Source organism: Osmerus mordax, chromosome 1 (genome assembly GCF_038355195.1).
Source record: "Osmerus mordax isolate fOsmMor3 chromosome 1, fOsmMor3.pri, whole genome shotgun sequence".
NCBI lineage: Eukaryota > Metazoa > Chordata > Actinopteri > Osmeriformes > Osmeridae > Osmerus > Osmerus mordax.
This window is the reverse complement of record NC_090050.1, coordinates 26,187,602-26,215,600: the sequence shown is the minus strand read 5'-3', so window position 1 is coordinate 26,215,600 and position 27,999 is coordinate 26,187,602. Positions and strand designations below refer to the sequence as shown.

General features: G+C 46.8%; 2 protein-coding genes across 4 annotated transcripts; one reads left to right on the top strand and one right to left on the bottom strand.

Moving 5' to 3' along the window:
* The first annotated feature begins 255 nt into the window (after window positions 1–255).
* Window positions 256–19,782, top strand: srpk1b (SRSF protein kinase 1b). Of its 3 annotated transcripts, XM_067237692.1 has the most exons (16): window positions 256–320; window positions 1,144–1,198; window positions 10,006–10,121; window positions 10,448–10,556; window positions 10,638–10,725; window positions 11,925–12,012; window positions 12,414–12,520; window positions 12,596–12,761; window positions 13,381–13,406; window positions 13,517–13,748; window positions 14,148–14,570; window positions 15,301–15,401; window positions 15,523–15,630; window positions 17,635–17,704; window positions 17,821–17,913; window positions 18,115–19,782. In XM_067237692.1, exons 1-16 carry the CDS (start codon window positions 308–310, stop codon window positions 18,297–18,299), a joined length of 1,980 nt encoding a protein of 659 aa, XP_067093793.1. In that variant the 5' UTR covers window positions 256–307; the 3' UTR covers window positions 18,300–19,782. The 3 variants fall into 3 exon arrangements, with proteins under 3 accessions (XP_067093793.1, XP_067093784.1, XP_067093802.1); XM_067237683.1 differs by lacking the exons at window positions 256–320; window positions 1,144–1,198 and adding an exon at window positions 3,724–3,871; XM_067237701.1 differs by lacking the exons at window positions 256–320; window positions 1,144–1,198 and adding an exon at window positions 7,098–7,219.
* Window positions 19,783–19,971: 189 nt separating this feature from the next.
* lhfpl5a (LHFPL tetraspan subfamily member 5a) lies at window positions 19,972–23,537 on the bottom strand. The gene is made up of 4 exons (XM_067240932.1): window positions 23,472–23,537; window positions 22,744–23,155; window positions 21,465–21,701; window positions 19,972–20,271 (listed from the first exon to the last, which is right to left on the bottom strand). Exons 2-4 carry the CDS (start codon window positions 23,144–23,146, stop codon window positions 20,261–20,263), a joined length of 651 nt encoding a protein of 216 aa, XP_067097033.1. The 5' UTR covers window positions 23,147–23,155; window positions 23,472–23,537; the 3' UTR covers window positions 19,972–20,260.
* Window positions 23,538–27,999: the final 4,462 nt, after the last annotated feature.

Genomic DNA, 27,999 nt, shown 5'->3' with positions numbered 1-27,999 from the left:
AGAAATACATTTTGATTTGATTTTGATATTTTTGTAAAGAAATTAAGGCGTTAAAGTTAAAAGTTGTCAGAAAAATAAAGTGATACAGTGGATGCACTGATATTTGCATTCAGAGTCCTCTGTTTCAGGGTACTTTATCCCGGGACACATTCAACCCGGTTTTAATCTAAATTGACAGACAACAAGTGGGCGTGTCTTGTACTGAGTTTTGTTGGTGGAAGTTCCGAGCTGCGGACGCCTGCGCAGTAGCACGCCAAGGCAAGCCGCTCATATCACTGCCACTTGAATTTCCCAGCCCGCTAACAACATGGAAAGAAAAGGTAATTTGTTTGTTTGAGGAAAACTGCGAAATAGTCCAAAATGTGACCACAACCTATGTGAAGTTATATACGAAAACTGGATAACCCAAAATAAATAGTCATGGCCTTGCATAGTGACACTGAACAAAAGCGAACCACGCGTTAGCCTGCTACTAGCTAGCTCCATATCCACTGTTAATGCTGCATGTCCAGCCTGCTGGCTAGCTACAATGTCCACTGTTAAAGCTCCATGTCCAAACTGCTGGATAGTTACAATGTCCACTGTTAAAGCTCCGTGTCCAGCCTGGTGGCTAGCTACAATGTCCACTGTTATGCTGTCCAGCCTGCTGGTAGTTACGCTGAGCAGATCGCTAGCTAGCGTATCCTAGGCTAGAGCAGACAGCATGGAGTCACGAGCCCCGCGTAAACTTTAAACCAGTTGCCAACTGAGTTGGTTGGTAGTTAATCAGAAAGATGAGCTGAAATCCTGACACTGTCAGCACGTTACACCCCATGTTTAATGTTGAATTGCACACTTATAGATAACACGGATCATGGATAGTTTAACTCTTTAGTTTCAAATGTTGCACATAATCGTGTTTTCTAACCAACGTATACTCTAGTTTACCCAGTGCTACTAAAGTCATTCAAGCTAGTTAGCCCAACGCGTTTGGCTAGCAAATTCAACAAGCAGGTGAACATAGCTTAGCTAGCTAGTGAGTTATTGTACAGTCATTGTGGCAGAGCGCTCTACGGTTTACGGAGAGAATTATTTAATGTTTGAGTAGGCATTTGCTGTGTAAGAAACGTTACCTAACTACGTATTTAACATTTTCCAATTCAGTACTTGCTGCTCAAGCGAGAAAGAAGAGGACAAAGACGAAAAAACCTGGAAAAAGGTGTGTAACAGAGTGACTAATATCAATTTAGTCGTAGATGTTAATCTTCAAACTGTAACCACCATAAACATGCATGTCTGGTTCCAGTCAGGCATGTTGATGACAGCTCATGAGGCTTCCCATGAATCTACAGATTCAGAAACATTTCCCTGGACCCTCTTCAGAGTTAGATTGAAAGACTGATGCCAGGTTTTTGGTATGTGTGTGTGTTCACCCTGGGTGTTCTGACGGCTGAGCCGCTGTCCTTGGTTAACTCTGTTACATAAAGAGACAGATGATAACCCCACCACACACACACTCTCTCTCTCTCTCTCTCTCTCTCTCTCTCTCTCTCTCTCTCTCTCTCTCTCTCTCTCTCACACACACACATGCATACTTTTACACATACTCTCACACACTCACACTCACTCAGAAGTCTGCATGTGCTCCTCTGGTCAGAGTGTGCCTGGTTAGACACTAAGATCCTCAGCTGACTCACAGAGGGTGTAGAGCAGATGGGTCCAGGGGACAAGGCTGTGTGCTGAGGTCTGTGTGCTGGTCCAGGGGACAAGGCTGTGTGCTGAGGTCTGTGTGCTGGTCCAGGGGACAAGGCTGTGTCCTGAGGTCTGTGTGCTGGTCCAGGGGACAAGGCTGTGTGCTGAGGTCTGTGTGCTGGTCCAGGGGACAAGGCTGTGTCCTGAGGTCTGTGTGCTGGTCCAGGGGACAAGGCTGTGTGCTGAGGTCTGTGTGCTGGTCCAGGGGACAAGGCTGTGTCCTGAGGTCTGTGTGCTGGTCCAGGGGACAAGGCTGTGTGCTGAGGTCTGTGTGCTGGTCCAGGGGACAAGGCTGTGTCCTGAGGTCTGTGTGCTGGTCCAGGGGACAAGGCTGTGTCCTGAGGTCTGTGTGCTGGTCCAGGGGACAAGGATGTGTGCTGAGGTCTGTGTGCTGAGGTCTGTGGTGCTGAGGTCTGTGGTGCTGAGGTCTGTGTGCTGAGGTCTGTGTGCTGAGGTTAAATGGATTACTAGGGATGTCACGAGAACCGATACTACTGACACCTTCCGGTTCTAAAATGACAAAATACCAACAATGCCCATTTTTTGAAGCACCGTAGGCACAGTTAGCGATGATGCCAGTTAGGGTTAAGGCTAACAGGGTTAGGGATAACAGGGTTAGGGTTAGGGCTAACACTGAATGCCTCCAGACAGGCTCTTTAATCAGTGTTAGCAGCATCGGTGCTGCGCCTCTTCCGGAACTGATGGTGGCAGTATACGCTTCAGAGTGTTCCAGTACTTGCATTCAGAAGTAAGCCCACCCGAAGGGGAGGGACTTCGCCTCTACCTGATGAAAAACACATGTGGAAGATGGCAACTGCGGCTGCAGAGATCGCCCCTCCTCGACTTGTTGATAAAAAAGGCACAAAGAGTCGTGTATGGAAGTACTTTGTGCATGAGGCAGATGACCGTGGCGTTATCATTAATCATGATTTGCAAGGAGGTATCTCTGTATTGCGGCTTCAAGCTGTGCTTCCGAATGGGTCTTCAGTGTCTCAGGAATCAATAGGTGTGTTTGAGTCGAACACACCTATTGTCTGTCCAAGACGTTCCCGACTTACCCAAGACCATGTTGACATGTTAGTTTCCCTCTCTAAAAACCTTGAACTTGACAAAAAAAGGTGTGCAATGCTGTGAAAAAAAACCATGTTCATCTTGTTAGCTGAATGTCTGCACTGCTATGTCCACAGTTTTGTTTTGCACTGTTGTTTTTGCACAGTACCTTTTGCAAAGATGTCTGGAATGTGTCTGGGGACACTAGTTGTTGCACTATGAGCATTAATTGCATTTTATTATGTTGTTATATGCTATATTGCATGTTTTTATGTCTTGTTATGACATTTTGAAAATGTTCAAGTATTTTAATAAAGAAGTTCATGGTTCAAGTACATGGAATCTTAAAAAAACTTGAAAATACCGTGGTATCGAAATCGGCATCGAGAATTGTGTCATTTTACTGGTATTGGCACCGACTACTGAATTTTTGGTATCGTGACACCCCTAATTACTAGTAGCCTAAATATCATAAAATTTGCTAGTAACTAAAGAATGGAAGTGCTAGTCGTTAGTTTTAAAACAATCTTGTGAAATGAATGTTTACCAGAGTGTATGGATGTGTGTCTATCTGTCAGCATCCCAAACTCTCCCTTCATCACTCTGCCTTAATTTGTTCTTTCTCTGTTTCCCTCTCACAATTCCAAGCTTCCCTACCTTCCTCCCTCTGTTCCTATCTTAATCGCTCTTTCTCTGTCCCCGTCCCCCAACCCACCCTCTCACATTCTACCCCTTTCTCTCTCTGTCTCAATCGCTCGCTCTCTCTCCCCTCTCTCCCTTCCTCCTCACGTTCTTTCCCTCCCACTCCAGCCTTAGTTGTTCAGTAGCATTAGCCTTGCTGTGAGCAGCCTGATCAGCAGGGATAAGGCAAGGGAGCAGAGAGGAGACTGGAACCCCAGAGCAGGGCACTTTTCCTGTGCTGCCATTGCTGCCCTCCCCTGTAGACTAGCATAGCTTAGCCTCTCCCCTGTAGCATAGCTTAGCCTCTCCCCTGTAGCATAGCTTAGCCTCTCTAGGCCATGTGGCTCCTGGACTGGATCTTCTCTCTCAACACGGCGGTGGTGAAGCTTGCCAGCGACCTGAGGGGCAAGTGAGTGGCACTCTGGACTGTGTGTGTGTGTGGAGGGTGGGGGGGGTGCATTTGGAAATTGGATTTGTGTGAAAGACAGTGTACAGAGCCTGTGTGAGAGAGAGAACGAGTGTGTGTGTGTCAGGTGGCTGATGGTGTGTGTGTTTGAGTGTGAAGGGGGTGCCCCTGGTGGCTCTTATGTTGGTCAGTTCTCACTTGGTAAACACTTGTTCCTCTGGCTCAACACCCCCCCCCCCCCCTTCTCTCTTGGTCTCTCTCTGTCTCTCCTCTCTGTCTGTCTCTCTCCTCTGTCTCTCTCTCCCCTCTGTCTCTCTCCTCTCTGTCTTTCTCTCTCTGTCTCCTCTGTCTCTCTCTCCTCTCTGTCTCTCTCCTCTCTTTCTCTGTCTCTCTGTCTTTCTGTCTCTCTCTTTCTGTCTTTCTCTGTCTCCTCTGAATGTCTCTTTGTTTCTACCTGTCCAGCCAGTTTGCAACAGTTGTTTCCAGGTCATTGTCAGGTTGTTGTTTGAGTGCTAGTGCAGGACTCAGAGCTGATGAAGGTGGCTGTGTCACAGACTTCTCCAAAACCTGACTCTTTGCCGTCTAACTCTCCTCCCCTCCTGCCTAGCTGCAGACATAGCTCATTATATAAGCCATGCTGTGTGTATGTGTGTGTCTTCAGAGAGCTGGTGCTCGGAGAGGGAGCAGAGCACGGTTTCAGGACACAGGCAGGGTGGGGGGGGATTGTCCCAAGATCACTGCAGTCTTCTTTAGCAGCAGTGAACAGTTATTGTATCCTGTGTCCTACTTTGTGTGCCTCTCTGTATTTGCCTCTGTATTTGTCAGCCTGTCAGTTGGACAGGACCCCAGTAGGAGTAATGTTGGAACACAGTAGGAGTAATGTTGGAACACAGTAGGTGTAATGTTGGAACACAGTAGGAGTAATGCTGGAACACAGTAGGAGTAATGTTGGAACACAGTAGGAGTAATGCTGGAACACAGTAGGAGTAATGTTGGAACACAGTAGGACTAATGTTGGAACACAGTAGGAGTAATGTTGGAACACAGTAGGAGTAATTTTGGAACACGGTAGGACTAATGTTGGAACACGGTAGGACTAATGTTGGAACACGGTAGGACTAATGTTGGAACACAGTAGGAGTAATGCTGGAACACGGTAGGAGTAATGCTGGAACACGGTAGGAGTAATGTTGGAACACAGTAGGAGTAATGTTTGAACACAGTAGGAGTAATGTTTGAACACGGTAGGAGTAATGTTTGAACACGGTAGGAGTAATGTTGGAACACAGTAGGAGTAATGTTGGAACACAGTAGGAGTAATGTTGGAACACAGTAGGAGTAATGTTGGAACACAGTAGGAGTAATGTTGGAACACAGTAGGAGTTATTTTGGAACACGGTAGGAGTAATGTTGGAACACGGTAGGAGTAATGTTGGAACACGGTAGGAGTAATGTTGGAACACAGTAGGAGTAATGCTGGATCATTACCTGAAAGACATTAGACACGACGCACTACAGTGTTTCCTCTAGGATTCCCCCCCCCCCCCCCCCCCCCCCCCGGCCGAAACAAAGTGCTAACCCTAAGATTAATTAAAGGGTTAATGTAATAGTCTAATAGCTAATGTAATATTGCACATATGTTTGTCCTATTTCCCCTAAAGACATAAAGTTAGTCTACTTAATGACACCTTACAGTCATAAAGTATGTTCTAAATGGCATAATAATTGACGTAACTTATTGTAAATGGTCAGTAGCCTAGCCTATCGATTAAGGGGCCACTCGGAAGCATGTACGCTGTCTGCTTCATTTGATCTTGATAGGCTAAGCATTCTGAAGCTAATAATAACAATATACCCACTATTTATTAATTAAAACTACTTCAGGATAATAATGCACCTAAAATACAAACGTGAGCAAGGGCAGCAATCGCTATCGAATCAACATGTGCAATTTCGCTAGCAGGGGAAGAATAGCCTACAAACAACGAAAATCACCAGTTAGCTTAATTTAAATTAGCAAAAACTATAGACTAATACAATAATAGCCTTAAATTAACTGACAACATAAGTTATACGACTTAGCTCTACAGCTCTCAAGGACGCACACACGCAATCTCAACTGCGCTGTGAAGCGTGTGAGCCGCCACAGAAAAATCAACACAGCGGAAACACTGCACTAACACAACACACACTGCACTAACACAACACACACTGCACTAACACAACACACACTGCACTAACACAACACACACTGCACTAACACAACACACACTGCACTAACACAACACACACTGCACTAACACAACACACACTGCACTAACACAACACACACTGCACTAACACAACACACACTGCACTAACACAACACACAACGTATGTTATGTCGTTAAAAAATGTCCCCCAACATTTAAACACCTATCAGCACTGGCCAGCATTTTCCTCTTGTAGTCATAGCAACATAATGATAATGATGGAGGAGGAGGGGGAGAGAGAGAGAGGGTGTAGGGGGAGAGAGAGAATGGAGGGGGGGCGAGAGAGAGGATGGAGGGGAAGGGAGAGGAGGAGGAGGAGGGGGAGAGAGAGGGGGGAGGGAGAGAGGATGGAGGGGCACGGAGACAGGAGGAGGAGGGTGAGAGAGGATGGAGGGGGCTGGGGTTGTTTTGGTCTGAAGAGAAGGAAGCAGCTTCCTTCACCTGCAATGCAGTGCTGAGCTGCACCGGCCAATCAGAGCGAAGCTGGCCATGGAGCAGGAGGGGCCAGGGTGGTGACGACAGTCAAGGAGAGTTGTCGGTCAGAGAGAGAATGGTTGAGCAGGAATGAGAGAGAGAGAGGTGCAGAGAGTAGGAGGGAGAGAGAAACAGATGCAGAGAGTGAGAGAGAGATGCAGAGCGGGAGGGAGAGAGAGATGCAGAGTGGGAGGGAGGGAGAGATGCAGAGTGGGAGGGAGGGAGATGGAGAGCGAGGGAGAGAGAAAGGGAGGAAGATGGGGAGATGGAGAGAGGAGAGGGAGGGAGCGTGGGGGAGGGGGGTCTAGAAAGCAGTGATGTCTAGCGCCTCCTCAGCACCTTCATTGAGGCAGATCTGCCACCACATCCATCCTTCTTCTCTGCACTGCTCTCCTCTTCCTCCCTTCCCCTGTCACCCCCTCTTCTCTCCCCTCCCTGTGTTCCTCCTCTACTGTTTTTTGCTTTTCTTCTCTTCAACACTTTTCTCTTCTCCTCCTCTCCTCCTGAGTCTGGTGTGTGTGGGGAGAGGGTGACTTGCTCTCACCTGGACCCCTCCCCTCTCCTTCCCCTGGACCTGTCCTCTCCTGTCTCTACCAGCTGCCATGGGCATACGTTCTTCCTGCAGGTAAGAGTCTAGAGAGAGAGAGAGAGAGAGAATGTAGTGTAGCAGCTGTACAGTTACAGGTGGTCTAGAAAGAGTGTGTGTGTGTTCGGAATCAGGATGGGTTTTTATTCGCCATGAAAGTTTGCACAGACAAGGAATTTACTTTGGCCGAAAGGTGCCGACCGAGGCACCTTCCGACCAACGGCGTTGTAACAGCTGTATAGTTACTGGTGCTCTAGAGAGTGTGTACTGTAAAAGCTGTTCAGTTCCAGGTGGTTCTAAGAGGGGCAGTGGTGCATTAGGGTTTGAACCTGTGGCATTTGATTTCTCTGTCACAAATATTTATTTTCGGATGTTTCACTTCGATGTTTGTTCTGCTGGTTCTGTCTCTCAGTAGTCATCCTTCTCAGCCCTGACCCCTCATTGTCTCTTTGTCTCTCTCTGACTGTGCTTCTCTGCCTCTCTCCTGGTCCCTCAGTGCAAGTTCTCTGGCCAGCCTCTAGCATAGGGTGCCAAAGCTTTTGAAGGGAAATACTTTAAGTAAAGGAGGAGAGGGCTCCCTAACCTAGAGCAGGAGAGAAGAGATGGCCCAGTTTGGGACGAGATGTGCAGGGGTTTAAACTGGGTTTCTCAGGGCTTCATTCTGCTGCTTGTGTATGACTAAGAGCACGTCAGCGAGCTGTGTGTGTGGGCTAGATGAGTCCTTTCACGTGATCAGATGGATTTAACCATATAATTGCCATAGAAAGAATTAATTTTTAAAAACAATTGCGTGTTTTTATATCACCTCCGCATGCACACACAGGGTTCCTCCAGGTGGTTAGAGTTAGGGCTACGCCAGGGTTCCTCTAGGACAGACCTGGGCATTTGACGGCCCTTTGGCTGTCTGGACCACGTGAGGTAAATCAAAAATTAAAATTCAATAAATGTATTGAGCGGTAGGAAATCTGTAGTCCTGAAAGGAGACACTGAGTTAGCTGTTGGTTAGCCCTCAAATGTCCGCTCACGGTACAAAATGAAAGGTTGAGACAGAATGTAGAGTTTTCATAAGACATGGACTTCTTAGTATCTGTTTACTAAAGTCAAAGGCAAAGCAGTGTGCTTAGTTTGTGGAGAACAGGTTGCTGTGTTGGATTACAATTTGAACCCTCAGATAATCACGCTCATTCTGTCATGTGCTTGTCACTGATTGGCCTTTTATTCAGCCATGTGATTCCTCATGTCTATGACCAAAGCTCCAGACTAGCCCAACCTGACTGGTGCCCTGCCATCTAGCCATGCTCTTGGCCAGCTAGCCCTGCTGTTAGCCACCTAACCCTGCTGTTAGACAGCTAGCCCTGATGTCAGCCAGCTAGCCCTGCTGGTATCCAGCTAGCCCTGCTGTTATCCAGCTAGCCCTGCTGTAAGCCAGCTAGCCCTGATGTTATCCAGCTAGCCCTGCTGTAAGCCAGTTAGCCCTGCTGTTAGCCAGATAGTCCTGCTGTAAGCCAGCTAGCCCTGCTGTTAGCCCAGCAGGAAAACTTCGAGATTAGCGATACAGCCTTATGTTGTTTTTTAAAGAGTATTTCTTTATTAGTTGTATTTCTTTATTTGATTTGGGATTTACATTTAGTCATTTGGCAGACGCTCTTATCCAGAGCAACTTACAGTGAGTACAGGGACATCCCCCGAGGCAAGTAGGGTGAAGTGCCTTGCCCAAGGACACAACGTCATTTTTCACAGGAAGAAATCGAACCGGCAACATTTTGATTACTAGCCCGATTCCCTAACCGCTCAGCCACCTGACTCTGATTTGTTTTAGTATTAATATTTTGGGGTTAAAACAAAACATATTTTCTGTTTCACTCAAGGAAAGGACATATTCATTGTATTGCATGGTTATTTATTACTTAAAAAATATATATTTCCGAGATTCTTCAATTTGATTAGAAGAGAAAATATACAATATTTTTTAGTATTCGTCAGAATCAATTGAAAAATGCCCCAAAAATTATAAAACAAAACAGGTCATAAATCTATCTTGTTAAATGTTTTTTTTAATAAACTTGTATTGTGAACTTAGTATTGTGAATTGTATTGTGCGTTGAGTATCGTTCCATCACTATTTCTACTATGGTTAGAAAGTAACCATGAGGAGGCAGTTCAAGAGTGTTGATGGTGGAGTTAACACTAGCAGACATGGTGAGGCCCTTGTAGTCTTCAGACTAAAACATCCATCCCCATATTCCCTTCCATCTCTCTCATGGATGTTGTCAGATGTAATAGACAACAAAAGATCACTGACTACATCACATTTAATACAACCCTAGTCATTCAGGCGAAGGTTATTCAATGATTCGGTTAATGTTTGATGGCACTTGGTGTCTGTCAGGTCTGTTGTTTTAACTGTAGTTAGTACCGGGCTCTGGTACATTTAGCTTCCAGGTTAGTTAGATTTGAAGAGAATACATGAGTTGTGTCTGTAGGTACCTGATTTAGCGTGACCTGTAGGCACTTGTACTCAGGAACCTACACCCAAAGCTTTGTGTTTCAGAAAACGATCTCTGCAGGTAAAGAAGGGTCATCTGAGTCACACGAGTTTCCAGCCCTTTTACTTTTGGAGAAACGTCATTTCTGAGACACCTTGATTGTTTTGTTGTCGTCAAACAAGTTAGTTACCTGTGGTTCAGTTGATCGGCTATCTCCCTGTCCATATTTCCGTATTTGTCTAAGTTGTGTATCTGCTTGTACAGTTCCCCTAATGCTGTGTGAGTAGAGGACGGTAGTTCTGTGTTGGAGGTGCCACTAAGCTGTATCTCCCTCTGCAGGCCGGAGGCGGCGTTGCGGGGAGCACCCCAGCAACCAGACTCTCCCCTCCCAGAGCAGCAGGAAGTCCTGGGCTCTGATGAGGATGAGCAGGAGGACCCCAACGACTACTGCAGGGGTACTACACACTCACACACACACTCACACACACACACACACACTCACACACATGACTACTGCAGGGGTACTACACACACACAAACACACACTCACACACACGACTACTGCAGGGGTACTACACCCTCACACACACTCACACACACGACTACTGCAGGGGTACTACACACGCACACACACACTCACACACAGGACTACTGCAGGGGTACTACTCACACACACCGATTACTGCAGAGGTACTGCTCTCACACAACATGCACAGACCCAGTCTCCCCGTGTGACCCCTCTAAGTGGTGCCGTGTGTGTGTGTGCGCCCTGTGTGTCTAGGGGGCTACCACCATGTGAGTATCGGGGACCTGTTCAGTGGGAGGTACCACGTGATCCGCAAGCTGGGCTGGGGACACTTCTCCACCGTGTGGCTGGCCTGGGACATCCAGTAAGACCTCACCCGGTCTGTCTGTTAGGGAAGTGTATGTGTGTTTTAGGGAAGTATGTATAATAGATGTGTGTGTTCTAGGGGAAAGCGTTTCGTGGCCATGAAGGTGGTTAAGAGTGCAGAGCACTACACAGAGACAGCCCTGGACGAGATCAAGCTGCTCAAAACAGTAAGATACACCACACACACAAACACCTCTACCTCCATACTACCCCACACACCTCTACCTCCATACTACCACACACACACCACACACAGACACCTCTACCTCCATACTACCACACACACCTTTACCTCCATACTACCACACACACAGACCTGGCGCCAGACACAAATTCACGGGCATGCCATTGTTTTTGGGGGGGCGCAAATTTAATAAATCTCATCATGTAACATATCTTTGTGTGTGGTATCTTAATTATCTTCCAAATTATAATTGATTGAATCCATACAGGTTTACACATATAACAGATTTTATTTGGTGTTGAAACAGGTAAGTAATGGACAACTAGCCTACCATTGCGCAGAACCGGCTCATACAGAAAATAAAAAGATGAGCTTTAGGCCTCTTGAACCGCAAAGCATCAACTTAGAAACAGCCTAAATTGTGTGGTATAACATTAAGCTCTATTACCTCCTAAGTGAACTTTGAATTATACACGTCTAACGGTATTAACATAACACATTTCGTATTGAAACAGATGAAGCATGGACAACAAATGCGCACAACCAACATAGGCATAGCTAGCTAGCTTCGGCAGTGACAACCTCTTGTTCTTCAGAACTAACGTTACACCCTGTACTACCGTCTTTGTCACTTTCTTCCACCAACCTTGGTGGTTGTTGATTAACAGTAAGGAAACACTGTATATCCATAGCTTAATTCTTTCTAGTTCATCAAACAAAAGGTGGGATTGGTGACAGACTCGTCAGTAAAAAAGAAAACGTTTTGTCTGTCCAGGGCATGCACAGCTGGCTCTGGGGGCGGGCCCGGCCCTCTAAAGCCTGCCCATAACGCCGGGACTGCACACACACCTACTACCACACACCTCTACCTCCATAATACCATACACACACACCTACTACCACACACCTCTACCTCCATAATACCATACACACACACCTACTACCACACACCTCTACCTCCATAATACCATACACACACACCTACTACCACACACCTCTACCTCCATAATACCATACACATCTGCCTCTGTACTACCACACACATACTGTATGTCTTCCATCACATTCAGTGTCTTAAGGTTATGAACCAGGTTTAACTGCTGATGAGGACGCCATGGCAACACATGGTAGTACACTACCTCACCCATCTGTCTCTCCTGTGTGTGTGTGTGTGTGTGCCAGGTCAGGAACACTGACCCCAGTGACCCCAGCAGAGAGAAGGTTGTTCAGCTGCTAGACGACTTCAAGATCTCAGGCGTGAATGGAACCCGTATCCTCCAATCACAGCCCGAAAACTCCTCAGCCTATCAGGGCCCTTGTTACTTCAGAGCGTCCTGCTGTTCTCCCAACACCTGGTATCACTAGAGGTAGATGGTGTTAAACTAGAGGTAGATGGTGTTAAACTAGAGGTAGATGGTGTTAAACTAGAGGTAGATGGTGTTAAACTAGAGGTGGATGGTGTTAAACTAAAGGTGGCTGACTTCCCCAGAACACGCACACCGTCAGACCTCCTTCCTGACAGTCTCGTGTTATGTGGCCATGGGCCGAACACACTTTATAACACACTATAAGGGACAGCTGAGTCTCCAGGCAACATGCCCAGACTTCCTCCCTTTGGTTTGGCCAGTGTTCAGATAGACTAGGAGGTCATCAGTCCTTAACCCTCCCCAGACGTGGTGATGGTGTTTGAGGTGCTTGGTCACCACCTGCTCAAGTGGATCATCAAGTCCAACTACCAGGGTCTCCCCCTGCCCTGCGTCAAGAGCATCATACGGCAGGTACTCTCTCACACACACACACGCACACATTCACACTGTGTGTAGGGGGACCCTGACCTTTCTTGTGTGTTGCAGGTGCTGCAGGGTCTAGACTACCTCCACACCAAGTGCAGGATCATCCATACAGACATCAAGCCTGAGAACGTGCTGCTGACGGTGAACGAGGCCTACATCAGGAAGATGGCCGCCGAGGCCACTGCCTGGCAGCGCTCCGGAGCCCCGCCCCCCTCCGGCTCAGCAGGTACCCTTATCCAATCACCACGCACAGCTCTCTCCTGGAGGAGCATCGAAGTTGTGGTGATCGGCCTTTGTACTTAGTGTTTCTGCTCTAGAACGGTCGAGTGTCGTTTGTGTGAGATGTGATGGAATTACTTGGATGAGACTGAAAGAACAGGATCTTGATATGAAGGAACAAGCTGGGTCTGTTTTGAGGGGTGATTGGTACAAACAGGCTTTTATAAAAAGCTGTTTCTGAGTAAATCAACCTTCCTATTTTTTGTGTGTGTGTTAGTGATAGTGAGTCACCCAAGTTTATAACAGAAATAACCGTCACGGTCTGAAGTATGACTCCTGGTCTGCAGGAGACCAGAGAGATTATCACATCAACACACTTTCTCAATCAGTGTTGATATGTTACTGTCATGTAGTCATCAGATGTGACCCTAACCAACAGATGAGAAGCTGATTATAATCTCTTTCCTCTGTCTCCCTCTTCCTCCTGTTTTCTCTCTCTCTCCCCCTTTCCGTCTCCCTCCCTCTCTCTGTCTCCCTCCCTCTCTCCTCTCTGTTTCCCTCTCTCTTTTCTGTCTTCCTCCCTCTCTCTCACCTTACTGTCTCCCTCTCTCTCCCCCTCCCTGCAGTAAGCACAGCCCCAGCACCCAAACAAGTATGTGTCTCCATCCTCCTGTCTGATTTATGAACACATTCTTTGACACAAATTCACTCACATATTTACAGGTATACACGTATGGTGCTCTCCACTTCTCTCCTCCTCAGATGGTGAAGATATCTAAGAACAGGAAGAAGAAGTTGAAAAGGAAGCAGAGGAGGCAGGCGGAGCTGCTGGAGAAGAGGATCCAAGAGATGGAGGGAGCACCTGCGAGAGGCGAGGAGGAAGTGGAGGAGGAAGTGGAGGAGGATGAGGAGGAGGAGGAGGAGGACACTACAGAAGCCACAGACAGCAGCCTGGCCGATGCCGGCTCCACACTGCAGGACATCGCCAGCGCAGGTCCCTCATCCACGACATGCACTCAGAACTGCTGATCTTCTTTCTCCACCTTTCTCCCTCCCTCTCTCCCTCTTTCTCCCTCACCACCTCTCTCCCTCCCTCCACCTCTTTTTCCCTCACCACTTCACACTCTTCCTCTCTCTACCTCTCTCTCTTCCTCACCCCCTCTCTCTAAAGCAATGTACATACATGGATCTGTTGTGAGGGATGGTTCACGTATTTGACAGAATCGCTGGGCCCAAATGCAGGTTCATCAAGTCGTTGAAGCTTGTTCCTGTGAGACCAAACACTGTTCTCTGTGAGCTCAGTGGGCTGAATCAAGGGATGTTGGCCTGATAAAGGAAGGTTCTCTAAGAGATTAAATACAGGATGAACGTTTTTATTTACTGTGTTGTTCAGATGCCGTGACAGAGATCTGGAGTCAGGAGGAGAAACAGCCCCCAGACTTGAGGGAGGAGGAGGAGAGGAAGGAGGAGGAGATCAGGAGCGAGGAGCAGGACAACAGTAAGGAGATGAACTGCAATGGCCACGCACCCCTGGAGAGCCAGATAACAAGGACCAATCAGGAGCAGAGAGAGGAGGAGGACCAGCAGAATGCTAACGAGACGCAGCCTGACCACAACGCCATGACCAGCCAGCCCTACCCAGCATGCAACGGGACAGGTCCTGGTGATCCGTACGACTCCATCCCTATGACCCCTGACCCCGACCTGGAGGGTAAAGAACCTGGAGGGGAGGAGGAGAGGAAGGAGGAAGGGAGAGAGGAGGCAATGGAGCTGGAAGGAGAGGCCAGAAGAGAGGACGAGACGGAGAAACCGAACGGTTTGTGACAGGAAGTTATAAAGAGGGGCTGGGAGTTGACATGCTTTATCTGTTTACAGTAGCTTCAGTACTTGTCTTTTTACTTCCTTTCTCGTTCATGTATTCTCTGTCTTTCTCTGTCTTTCTCCCCCCTTATTGACCTCCTACCTGACTCCTGTTTGGGCGCCCCTCCTACTACCCACAATCGTTGGCTTCCTCATGCCCTCTCACTACCCACAATCCTCTGTTGCGATCTGTGACTGGATCACACCTTCTCCCTCTTGTCAATTTAACTCTTATTCTCACTCCGTCCCTCTCCTTCCTTCCCTCTGGACCTCTCTCCCTCCTTGACTCCCTTCTCTCCCTCCTCTCTTCTCTCCACTCTTTCCCCTCTCCCTCCTCCTCTCCTCTCTTTCTCCCCTCTCCCTCCTCCGGCCTTCTCTCCATCCTCTCCTCTCTTCCTCCTCCTTTCCTTCTCTCGTCTGGGGAGTCAGGTGGCTGAGCGGTGAGGGAATCGGGCTAGTAATCCGAAGGTTGCCAGTTCGATTCCTGGTCATGCAAACTGACGTTGTGTCCTTGGGCAAGGCACTTCACCCTACTTGCTTCGGGGGGAATGTCCCTGTACTTACTGTAAGTCGCTCTGGATAAGAGCGTCTGCTAAATGACTAAATGTAAATGTCTCCCCTCTCCCTCCTTTTCTCCTCCACTCCTCTCCCTTCTCCTTTCCCTCTCCTCTCTTGTGTGTCTTCAGCCTCCATGACAGCAGATAGCCTGCTAGTGAACCCATTGGAGCCCCAGAATGCTGAGGCGCTGCAGGTGAAGATGGCCGACCTGGGCAACGCCTGCTGGGTGGTGAGTCTGCAGGACGACGACTGTTAGCTACCAGACCTGTAAGATTTGTTAACGTGTCCATCCTTCCTCATCTTCCCCTTCTCTCTCTTCCTCCCTCCCTACACCCCCCCCCCCTCCTCAGAACAAGCACTTCACAGATGACATCCAGACCCGTCAGTATCGTTCTCTGGAGGTGTTGATGGGGGCTGGATACAGCACCCCTGCAGACATCTGGAGCACCGCATGCATGGTACACCACCCCAATTATATTTTACCACAAGTTTCCAACATTTTTGAAAGGTTGGGGAAAAAAGTTACAGTAAAAAGGAAAAGAAACGTTGACAAAATATTTTTTCCCAAAAAGCAAAAATACCCAATAAGATCCATTCCCCCCCCAAAAAAATGGAAAGGTAAAAAAAGGTTGTTTTTGAAAGGTTGAAAATATTGTTTTGGGAAAACCAATTCTAAAGGTTACATTTTTTCTCAAAATGTTTGCATCATTGATGAGGACTCTACTACCATATTTTTCGGAAAATACCGTAATCTGAGTATAAACCGCACTGGAATATATGCCGCACTTGATACGGGAACAATGATACCAAGCAATCCACGCGTATAGTAGCCTGGTCCTAACCAGACTCTTGTACATTTCATTTGTACAGAGGGTCTGGGATCTCTCCATTGACAAGCGTTAACTTCCTTGAAGGCGGGTACTCTGTTGAAGTTTAAAACTATTGGATCTGCCCAGAGCCACTCTGGATCTGCCATAACCAATCGCTAGCGTTCGCCTTAGCCAACTCCTTCTCCACTAACGAGCGAGCTGGAAAATCAAACTTTTCCCAAACCCCGTGGAGAGGAGGGCCACTACATCATGGCCACCAACAAAACTCAGCAAAGATTGTTCCTGCTCCGGCTCTAACTTCTGGATATTCGGCAACGTTGCCACAACAGACCGAATGGCTTCGCTCGCACCTTTCTCTGCCGCCATTACTGAACTACAACTCTAACTAGGGCGCAACATCAACGTCATCGTTCTCAGCCACTCCCTCTGTTCGCTGATTGGACCGCCAAAAACCGACTAATATACCAAAAGCCCAGACCTAGTACAGAAGCAAAATGAAAATTGAGCGGAAGTACTTGAGGGCAGAGCCAGGCTACGAGTATAGGCGATCTTACAGCATGCCGTTGTGTAACACACTTCGAAAACGAAAGTAAGTGCGTAATGTATGTTTTCTATTGCACGGGAATTAACTTGTCTAATATTTACCTTTGGACGCGTGAGTTCTAAATATTTCCGACGGTCCCCAAAGCCTAAGTTATTTTTCCAAAACGGTAGCTAGCTTTAGTTAGCTTCTGGGCTAAGTTAGCTAGCATAATACTTGTAGCAATGCTACTACCATGCTAGTGTTACTTGTTAGCCTTCTCATTAGTACATTTTGAAGCCTGTTTTGTTATAAAAACATTCTATAAGCCGCTTCGAAATATAAGCCTCACCACCTCAAGAACAATTTAAAATCGGGGTATAAACTGTGGCTTTAGTTCCGAAAAATACGGTATATTCTATTATATTCTGCTCTGCTTAATCTACTCTGTATTATTTATTTTTTTGAAAGGTTGAAAACATGTTTTCCCAAAAAAGTTTTGGAAAATACGTTTTGAAAGGTTGGAAAAAAAGTTTTGAAAGGTTGAAGAATTGTCCTCTGCTATGCTTTAATCTACTCTGTTTTAGGCTTCTGTTTTCCTCTACCATTTCCTCCTCTCCTTTCACTGTGTGTGGGGAAAAAAGGTTTGCATCATTGATGAGGACTCATAACTATACTATACTCAACTGTACTCTTGTCTCTCCCCCTCTGTCTCCCCCCCTCTCTGTCTCCCTCTATCTTCCCCTCTCTGTCTCCCTTTGTCTCTCCCCCTCTATGTCTCCCTCTGTCTCTCCCCCTCTCTGTCTCCCTCTCTCTCCCCCTCTCTGTCTCCCCCTCTGTCTCTCCCCCTCTGTCTCTCTCCCTCTGTCTCTCCCCCTCTCTGTCTCCCTCTGTCTCCCCCTCTGTGTCCCCTCCTCTCTGTCTCCCTCTCTCTCCCCCTCTCTGTCTCTCCCCCTCTCTGTCTCCCTCTGTCTCCCCCTCTGTGTCCCCTCCTCTCTGTCTCCCTCTCTCTTCCCCTCTCTGTCTCTCTGTCTCTTTCTCCCTCTGTCTCCCTCTGTCTCTCCCCCTCTCTGTCTCCCTCTCTTTCTCTGATGTTGTTGTGGTCTCCTCAGGCGTTTGAGTTGGCTACAGGGGACTACCTGTTTGAGCCTCACTCTGGAGAGGACTACTGCAGAGATGAAGGTACTGATGCTGCTCTCACACATGTATACCTACACACTTTCTCGCTGTGTTAAAGTAATCTCTTCTCTTTATCCCTTTATCTCCATCTCACTCCTCTCACACACACTCATATACAGACCACATAGCATTGATCATCGAGCTGTTGGGAAAAGTACCTCGTAAGCTCATCATGGCGGGGAAATACTCGAAGGAGTTCTTCACAAAGAAAGGTAAACACACCCAGCTGTCAGGACATCATCAACACTGTGTGTGTGCCCACTAATAAAGTAATACAACAGTTGTCTTGTCCCAGGTGGTTTATATAAACACAGCAGATAATCCAACATCATACTTGTGTGCATTTGATCTGGACTTCTTGTCCATAATACTGGTCTTGTCTCTGTGCTCTCTCTGTATGTGTGTATGTATAGGTGACCTGAGGCACATCACCAGGCTGAAGCCCTGGGGTCTGCTGGAGGTGTTGGTTGAGAAGTATGACTGGTCCAGAGAAGAGGCCCAGACCTTCTCCAGCTTCCTTCTGCCCATGTTAGACCTGGTCCCAGAGAGGAGGCCCACGGCTGCAGAGTGCCTCCGTCATGCCTGGATAGCCCCCTAGAGGCCCCTTGCTGCCCTGCATGCTGCCGCACCATAGGGATTACACATGAATACACACACACACACACACTTTCAAACAGGATGATGTGTAACAACAGATACACTCCCTGTAGAGGGCCTGTGTCTGCACATCATGCTCTCATCACCCCTTATGGACACACAAACACACACACACTGAGACTGGCTGATGAACTCAGTTGACGCCCGTCAGTAACTCAGCTACCAGAGGACCCAGGAGCACCATGTCATTATCCTGCTGTCTTTAGTCACCTGCTTGTTTCCCCCTGCCTTCTCTCTCCATGTCTTCTATGTTTCAATTCCTTGTAAGTTCAGGCTTGTCAGATGGAAGATATGAGAACGTGAGGCTTTCACAGGAAGGGCTGGACTACACACACCCTCATGAACAGGAAAACAGTTAGTTTGTATTTTTTACACAAAGAAATAGGACTGTCATTTGAAATCTGAAGAAGGGAGTGTTTTGGTGTGAAGGACTAGGTGAGAAGCTAACTGGGAGGGGCTGCAGGTTGTGTTGTCCCCCTTTTATTCTGGTCCCTGTCTAGAAGTCTTCCTCTAGTCCCTGTCCAGAAGTCTCCCTCTAGTCCCTGTCCAGAAGTCTCCCTCTAGTCCCTGTCCAGAAGTCTCCCTCTAGTCCCTGTCCAGAAGTCTCCCTCTAGTCCCTGTCCAGAAGTCTCCCTCTAGTCCCTGTCCAGAAGTCTCCCTCTAGTCCCTGTCCAGAAGTCTTCCTCTGGTCCCTGTCCAGAAGTCTTCCTCTTGTCCCTGTCTAGAAGTCTTCCTCTGGTCCCTGTCCAGAAGTCTCCCTCTAGTCGGGTTTGACAAGGTGTGACAGAGAATGGCAGGTGTCAGTTTCTTTTTAACATGACTGTAACCGACATTTCCTGTAACCGAGGCTTCACTCCTGGTTATCCTGGATGAAGAACACCAGAAGCCACACGTGCGACTGGTCCCCACTCGTATCTTGTACATGTATGTATCAGTTAGCCAAGGCGCTCTGTGTGTCTGCAGCTTTCCTGAACAGTTTCTAGAAGCAGATGTTGGGTGTAAAAAGAATGAATAACAATAATTTTGCAAACATTTGAATGACATTTGTAGATGCATTGATGAGTTTTTGCAACTTGTTGCTGCATTTTAAAAGCTTATTTTCGTACTTTGGCCCTGATACTTCCCCCATCAACATGCTGTTACAACAGTATTTGAAGCCAACAAACAAAAAGGATTGTGCAGATACTACGGTATGAAAGATGTTCACCGCTCTACCAGGAAACAGGCCTCCAGTGGCCCACCCCAACCATTAGCCTGCTACTGTTTACAAAGCACAACTCTCATTAGCCTGCTACTGTTTACAAAGCACAACTCTCATTGTCTCTCTTCCTCTCCTCGCCCCCTCCCTGCATTTGATTGTAAAACGACTAAAACAAAGACCTTTTTCTGTAGTTGAGAAGAATAAAGATTTTGAAAAAGCCGAACAGCTTGTGTGGGTCTGGTATGAACAGTATGTGTGAAGCATTGCTGGAACGATCGAATGCTAGGCCTACTTGTGTGGTTTAGGGTTAGCTATGGGTTAGTTATTCTAGCTATGTGGAACATTGGCCTACATATGATCTGCCAGTTAAGAATGAGGAGCCTTTAGATATTTAGAATAATTTATTGTCACTGACAAATCTGTATTGCTCCAAGGTGTTACTGCATCAGGAATTCTTGTTGCATAATTATTTTGAATGTTAATGTATTTCATCAAGCTGAACTCCCATCTCTACGATCCAAAAATACGTTAGCAGATCTGTTTCTGTAGTCTCTGAAACATGATTACATTATTAACTCATGTTCATGATTCATTCTTTTTTAGGGGGAATTACCGAAATGGCTATCTAACAAGTTCTCAACCAACAGATCATATTTTTTCATCTTGAGTTGAAAAAAAATCTCGATCTTCAGTTGGAGATGTCAGGCATCGTCTGAAACGAAGAGAAAACAATCCTGTCAAAAATTGAGTTGAAAGAAAAACGTTATAACTTGTTTGGGTGTACAATTTTAAACATTTTCAGTTTATTAACAAAAACAAGTCACCCTTCTGTACAGCCCCCTAACCCTTCAGTACAGCACCCTATACCTTTTCACAGTCATTATAGGGATGTAATCTTGTTCCTTACATTAGGTTGAGACAAATGTGCATACTACCCAGTATGACCCAACTCTCACACACACCCGTGCTCAACATCTATTAATAAGTTGCTTCACACTCCTGTCTGTTCTGAGAGGTGGGTGAGATGTATATTTAATGGTGGGTTCTGTTTGAAGTTGGAGCTCGTTAGTGTGGAGGGGACTGGATGCTCTGGCCTCTGATGAGGCTGATGTGGACCGCTGCCAGAGATGGATCAGGAGCGCCTTGAATGGGTGGAACACACCGCTGGGGTTGGAAATGAGGTTAAATGTGTGTGGCTTTTCTAGTTCACATTCTTCGGGTTTTTATTTGGGGAGGTGGTGAGGAGCTTGTGTAGACACAAGTTTTGTTTCACCTCCTTACCTGTCATTCACTAGTCCACCCTTTCCCCTGCTGCTCTTCACCCTTTTAATCTGCCTAGCTGTTATACCCCTGGAAAGGTCATGAGATCTTATACACCTGTAACACGTAACACCCTCCTCTCATCCCTCCATCTGTCTCCTATAACACCCTCCTCTCATCCCTCCATCTGTCACCTGTAACACCCTCCTCTCATCCCTCCACCTGTCACCTGTAACACCCTCCTCTCATCCCTCCATCTGTCACCTGTAACACCCTCCTCTCATCCCTGTCACCTGTAACACCCTCCTCTTATCCCTCCACCTGTCACCTGTAACACCCTCCTCTCATCCCTCCATCTGTCACCTGTAACACCCTCCTCTCATCCCTCCATCTGTCTCCTGTAACACCCTCCTCTCATCCCTCCACCTGTCACCTGTAACACCCTCCTCTCATCCCTCCACCTGTCACCTGTAACACCCTCCTCTCATCCCTCCATCTGTCTCCTATAACACCTTCTCTCATCCCTGTCTCCTATAACACCCTCCTCTCATCCCTCCATCCCTGCCTCTTGTAACACACTCCTCTCATTCCTCCATCCCTGCCACCCCCTCCTCTCATCCCTGTCTCCCCCTCATCCCTCCGTACCTTTGCCCTCCACCTTGAAGTCGTCTGGCAGCAGCTTGTCCTGTCGGTTTCCCAGGCTGAAGGCGAGGAAGGAGAGGATGAGTGAGTCCATGATGCTGATGATGGCCAGGATGTAGGCCCAGCGCACTGTGCAGTTCCCCAGGGTGTACTTGTCTGTCCGCTGGCCGCACATGCGCTTCACCTCCTCCGAGTCCCAGCCGTCTGGGTAGATCATGCAGCCAATCACCATACAAGTACCTGCGGAAGAGGGGAATTAATGGGTGTTATAGGGTAGGAATCATGGTTCAGGTTATGGTGGAGGGGTATGATTTAAAGTGTACTGAATGATAAGTTTGTTAGTTTTCTAAAAAGGATTTGTACATGTGAACAAACAAGTTACACACACAGCAGCTGTTGCTTAGCAACTCCAGACGGAGCAACTTGTTAATTATTCAGTGAGATGCTGAAGGTCTCACCTGCACATGCTGCTGCTGACACCTTACCCCAGGAAACATGACACACCTTCAAACACACTCACTTTCTCCCCAGGAAGGGAAAGTTGGAATGGTTTAACCTATCCAGCCTGAACTGGACAGTGTCACTAGCTGATGTAGGTTTGGTCATACTGGACTGAACCATCAACACATTCCACGGCCGTATCTCAAACTTGTTCTCCGACTGAGAACCGTTGCCTTCAACGGTTGAATACATTCAGATCATGAGAGGTGAGAAGGAACTTGGCCTGATGTAGCTGACGTATCCATGGTGCTGAACTGCTGGAGTGGGAGAGCAAGGCTTGACAATAAGTCTGAATGCTTCCTGCTGTCTGCTGGTTTGCATGACCTCAATCCAAGTTCTACTGATATTCTGCTGTTTGGGTCTCTAATCATCGACTTGTTTCACGACAACTTTGAGTTGATTGAAACTCTCAGAAAATATATTTGGGCACTGAACATCTGTTGATTTCACTGTGTTCTGGCTGTGAACACACTTATTTTAACCTATCACACAAGTGGATTGGTTGGCATGGTGAATAGTTCTGGTGTACCATTACCAGCAGGTCCCAGGAGGGAGCAGGTGTGAGGTGAGGGGAGGAGGAGAAAGTGCAACAGGATACTCAGAATCTCCAGTGAAACTTGTAATATCTGCTGGTATCTGTAGATGTTGTCAAATGTCCACAATCTTATATTGTCAGAATTTGGAAAACAAGCATTTGAAAACAACATGCATCACCGGCCTCCTTCCCCAAATTAAATGAAAATAAATAATGATCTGCTTTTACCGCACATTGTCTACTTACAGGAGGCCAGCTGCATCCAGGCGCAAATCTTATAAACGCTTCCCGCGTTACAGAAGAAAAACAAGCTGAAACAAATGATGCTGCCCACCACGAGCAGCATCGAGATCCCCACAAAGAACATCGCCGTTTTGAAGGCGCCGGACGGGATGGAACCGAAATCCAGCGCGCTTCCTTTGCAGGTGAGCTCCGAGGTCAGCGCGTTGCCGATGCAGTAGTGGAAGAGGCCGAAGTACCCGGCCTGCGGGGTGTTGACGCTGTCTCCGATCCAGTAGGGCTGGATGAACACCACCACGGTGATTATGGCGAAGCAGATGGTAAAGATGGTCCAGAGGACCCCGACTGCGCGAGCATTACGCACGTAATTGGTGTGGTAGATTTTAGCGGCTTCTTGAGCTGGGAGCATGATGATGGACTGTAATGGACAGAAATATCAACGAATTAGAAAAATTAAGGGAAAACTACTAACTCAAAAGGTAGGCTAATCTCACAAAGTTGAAAAGCGCTGAAAAGCAGGAGCAAGCGTGGATGCCTTGAACCCCTTTTTACTTATAAACTTGGAGAATTTAACACCAAGTTTATGTGTCCGTCATGAGACAGAAAAGGACCGTCCGTTTCTTGGTGTTCCGGTCTGCTCTCTCACATTAATGTAACCTAAGTTTCAAATTAACTGGGTTTACAATGTCCAGCGTCTACATTTCTTATAGGCCTACTGCAAAATGTTATTTCACCTTTACACTGGAAGATGCTAAAGTCTTGGAAATACGAAGAACTGCAAATTTTCGTCGCCTTTTCTTGCTGGGCTCTGACGCACACTGCTGAGCAGTTTAAAGCCATGGACAGCTCCCGTTGTTGATAACGTCAATCGATGACGAGTAGCCTATGAGTCGTAAAACAAACTTGTTTCACGTGGGACCCATACATGTTTTATCATCTCGTGTGTTCGGGTTTGTCTACCTCCCCTATCCAACACAGCAGTATCCAGGCATATGTGTCAAGAGGAGGCGGCAGGAGGAGCTCTCGCGCTGCTGAAGCAATGAAACGGCAGGCCATTTCCCCATGGTAGCTAATACATCGTGTGGTTCCGGAGAATGGTTTATTAATGGTACAAGTATGACAGAACTCAGCTTGTCCGAGTGAAGTCCATCTTTTGATGAAAGATAAGACACAAAATTCCCAAAAAAGTTTTTACCCAAACGTAGCCTAGGCTATATACTTTTTTAAGACTTCATGTGGTTTTACAAACATACAACAGTAGATGACGCTATAGGGTAGGCACCATGTATAATGAGAAATACGTTTCAGGACAAATTGACTTTAAAATAATAATTATCTCCAGATGATCCGTCAGCATCATCGTTTTTTACAGGGCAATTAGCCATTTGTTTTAAACAAATTACCACTCCGAAAATTATTTTTACTCCCTGTCCGATCTACGCAATTACCCAAACTGCTTACCGAATGTAATTACAAACCGAATTTGCATATCAAATTAGTTTGCCATTTTCCAGTTAACGTTTTTCACAATAGCATGTCCAGATGCGCTCGTGAAAACCAAGCCAACGTAAAACATAATCATGACATTGAACGAGAATAATGGGCCCACAATATTAGCCGTCACCTGTCTCATCGCATAATTTCACAATACATCTCAGGACTATTAATACAAATGAAACGCGCGAGACAAATCGAACAATAGCCTCGTGGGAGGGGAGGGGTCAGTAAATCAATAAAATGCTCGTGCTCATCTGCTCCATTCATCCCCTCTGCGCGCTGCTTCTCATGAATAGCCAGCAGACACGCGCCGCTTGATGAACGGAAATCACCAACTGTTTCCGTAGATAGTCCTTGCTCAATAGGGGTGTTAAATGTCATTCAAGCATGGGGAGGGGGTAAAAGCGGATTAAATGCGATGTAATGATACGGTTCTTGATTGTTTTTGAAAAGTTAAAGCTGCCGATATAAGTAATTTAATTTGTTTTATTTAGAGTCAGTAGCCTAATTTTGCTTAAAGCAATGACCAAGGGTTTTTGTCTGACTATCTTTTGGTTCATCCGCTGTGTGTCTTATCAGATCATCTTAGTACAGTATACAGTGCAGTCAGTATGTCCATGAGTTGCCTTTGCATTGTACAGCATCTGTCTATCTTTCAACATTGAATGACTGTGTTGAGTTAAAGCGCTACTTTGAAATGCTAGCACAGTAACTCCTTTGACAGTACCACCGGAACCTAGATTCTTATCAGCCAATCCCTGAAGGCAAGACAACATGTTTTGAAGTGGTGATGCTTCCATAGGAATGGTGACTAGTTTAGACAAAGAACCAATTGTTTTGAATGAGAACACAAAAAAAGTATGTTTTGGTGGGGGGCGTGGCTGTTTTCATAATAACTGAAGTGGCTTTTTGTCAGACTGTGTGTGTGTAAATATGTGTGTGTAAATATGTGCGTGTGTTCATATATGTGTGTGTAAATATGTATGTGTGCTCATATATGTGTGTGTGTGTTGATATGTGGCATGCTCTCGTGTCACTGCTTTCAGCTTTATGGAGTGGCAGCTCTTCTGTCAGAGGTAAACTTTTTATAATCAAGTTACTCTGCTTGGCTGGACCTGATGTTAGTTTCCTCCAGGATCACAATGACTCTTATTGAGAGACTTGCTGCTCTTGTTGGTTAGTTGTAACGGTTTTGAATTATTGTACTAGCTGTGAAATATGTTATTGTTTATTGTTTTTCTACAGGTACACTCTTGCACTTTTTGAGTTTCATGTTGTTTAATTGTAACTTGTTTAACTGCATGCTCTTATGGTTCTTCCCTTTGGCACTTATTTGGTTTTTCACAATGTATGCTTCATGTTTTGGCTGCTCGCAATGTTTGGGGCTATCTCGTTGTTATGATCAGTGACCTATGCTCTTTTGTAAAGCTCTCTCTTGGAAGTCGCTTTGGATAAAAGCGTCTGCTAAATGCATAAATGTACTTAGCAATCAAATTTTCTTTCACAGAATGAAGTCAATCGGCATGTAATGGAGTGTGTGCGTGTGTGTGTGTGTGTGTAGGGCTGACAGTTACATTTAGTCATTTAGCAGACGCTCTTATCCAGAGCGACTTACATTACTTAAGTACAGGGACATTCCCCCGAGGCAAGTAGGGTGAATCAGAATCAGAATCAGAATGGGTTTTATTCGCCATGAAAGTTTGCACAGACAAGGAATTTGCTTTGGCAGGAAGGTGCAAACATTAAACATATAGGAATCTAACATTTAAATATGAGGACTAACTATACTAAGGGTACATAAATAGCAATACTAAGTGGAATTAGATTAAAATAAACTATACAATAAAATATAACAAAATATAAGTTGCAGTAATTTACAATATAAAAATACAAAAGAAATATAAATTACAAAAAATACAAATGGTACAAGATTATATTGTGCAGTGCAAAAACAGTGTGTTTTAAGGGCATTAAGTCATTAAGTCAGTGGGAACCCTTGGCCTTGTTGAAGAGGCCAACAGCAGAAGGGAAGAAACTGTTTTTGTGGCATGTGGTATTGGTCCTGATGGACCGCAGCCTTCTGCCGGAGGGGAGTGACTGAAACAGGGAGTGACCAGTGTGGGAGGAGGAGTCGGCCACAATCTTCCTCGCTCGCCTCAGGGTCCTCGAGGTGTGCAGGTCCTCGAGGGCAGGCAGATTGCAGCAAATCACCTTCTCAGCAGTGCGGCTGATAGGCTGCAGCCTGCTCTTGTCCTTGGCAGTGGCAGCAGCGTGTACCAGATGGTAATGGAGGAGGTGAGGATGGACTCAATGATGGCTGTGTAGAAGTGCACCATCATTGTCTTTGGCAGGTTGAATTTCTTCAGCTGCCGTAGGAAGTACATCCTCTGTTGTGCTTTCTTGGTGAGGGAGCTGATGTTCAGTTCCCACTTGAGGACCTGGGAGAGGATAGTGCCCAGGAAGCGGAAGGACTCCACAGTCTTGACTGGGGAGTCACACAGGGTGATAGGGGTGAGTGGGGCTGTATTCTTCCTGAAGTCCACAACCATCTCCACTGTCTTAAGAGCATTGAGCTCTAGGTTGTTCTGGCTGCACCAGGTCACCAGGTTGGCTGCTTCCCACCTATAATCAGACTCGTCTCCACCAGAGATGAGCCCAATGAGGGTGGTGTCGTCCGCAAACTTCAGGAGTTTGACGGACGGATGACTAGAGGTGCAGCTGTTGGTGTACAGGGAGAAGAGCAGAGGAGAAAGGACGCAGCCCTGGGGTGATCCAGTGCTGATGGACCGGAAGTCAGATACTTGTGTTCCCAGCTTAACGCACTGCTTCCTGTCAGACAGGAAGTCTGTGATCCACCTGCAGGTGGAATCAGGCACGTTCAGCTGGGAGAGCTTGTCCTGAAGCAGGGCTGGAATGATGGTATTGGGAAGTCAGGTGGCTGAGCGGTTAGGGAGTCGGGCTAGTAATCTGAAGGTTACCGGTTCGATTCCCGGCTGTGCCAATGATGTTGTGTCCTTGGGCAAGGCACTTCACCCTACTTGCCTCAGGGGGAATGTCCCTGTACTTACTGTAAGTCGCTCTGGATAAGAGCGTCTGCTAAATGACTAAATGTTAATGTATTGAAGGCAGAGCTGAAGTCCACAAACAGGATCCTGGCATAGGATGCTGGGGAGTCCAGGTGCTGTAGGGTAGTGCCTTGCCCAAGGACACAATGTCATTTAGCACAGCCGGGAATTGAACTGGCAACCTTCTGATTACCAGCCCGATTTCCTAACCGCTCAGCCACCCGACTCCCAGTTCCCTGGTCCCAGAGCAGTCTCCTGGAGTTCTCAGTTGCGTCTGTCTCATAATGAGAGGAGAATGGACATTAGCGACCACTCAGTCTCCCTGCCAGGACAATTCTGGACGCTCTCTTAATGCTGCTAGCTAGCTCTGTCTCTCTGTGTGTGTGTGTGTCTCTGTCTGTGTGTGTGTCTCTGTGTGTGTGTGTCTCTGTGTGTCTGTGTGTGTGTATCTGTGTTTGTGTGTATGTGTCTGTGTGTGTGTGTAGGACAAAGAGGCTTTTTGTCTCTTCAGCATCTCTGGCTCTCCCCCAGATGACTTTAGACTCTGTTGCCATAGAAACGAGGTATGGGATGCCCTTAAGAGAAATGGGTTGAGGGAGGGGGAGGAGACCAGGGGGAGGGAGGCAGAGGGGAAGGGAGTGAGAGTTGAGGGGGAGGGCTGAGACCAGGGAGAGACCACACCCAAATCAGTCAGCAGAAA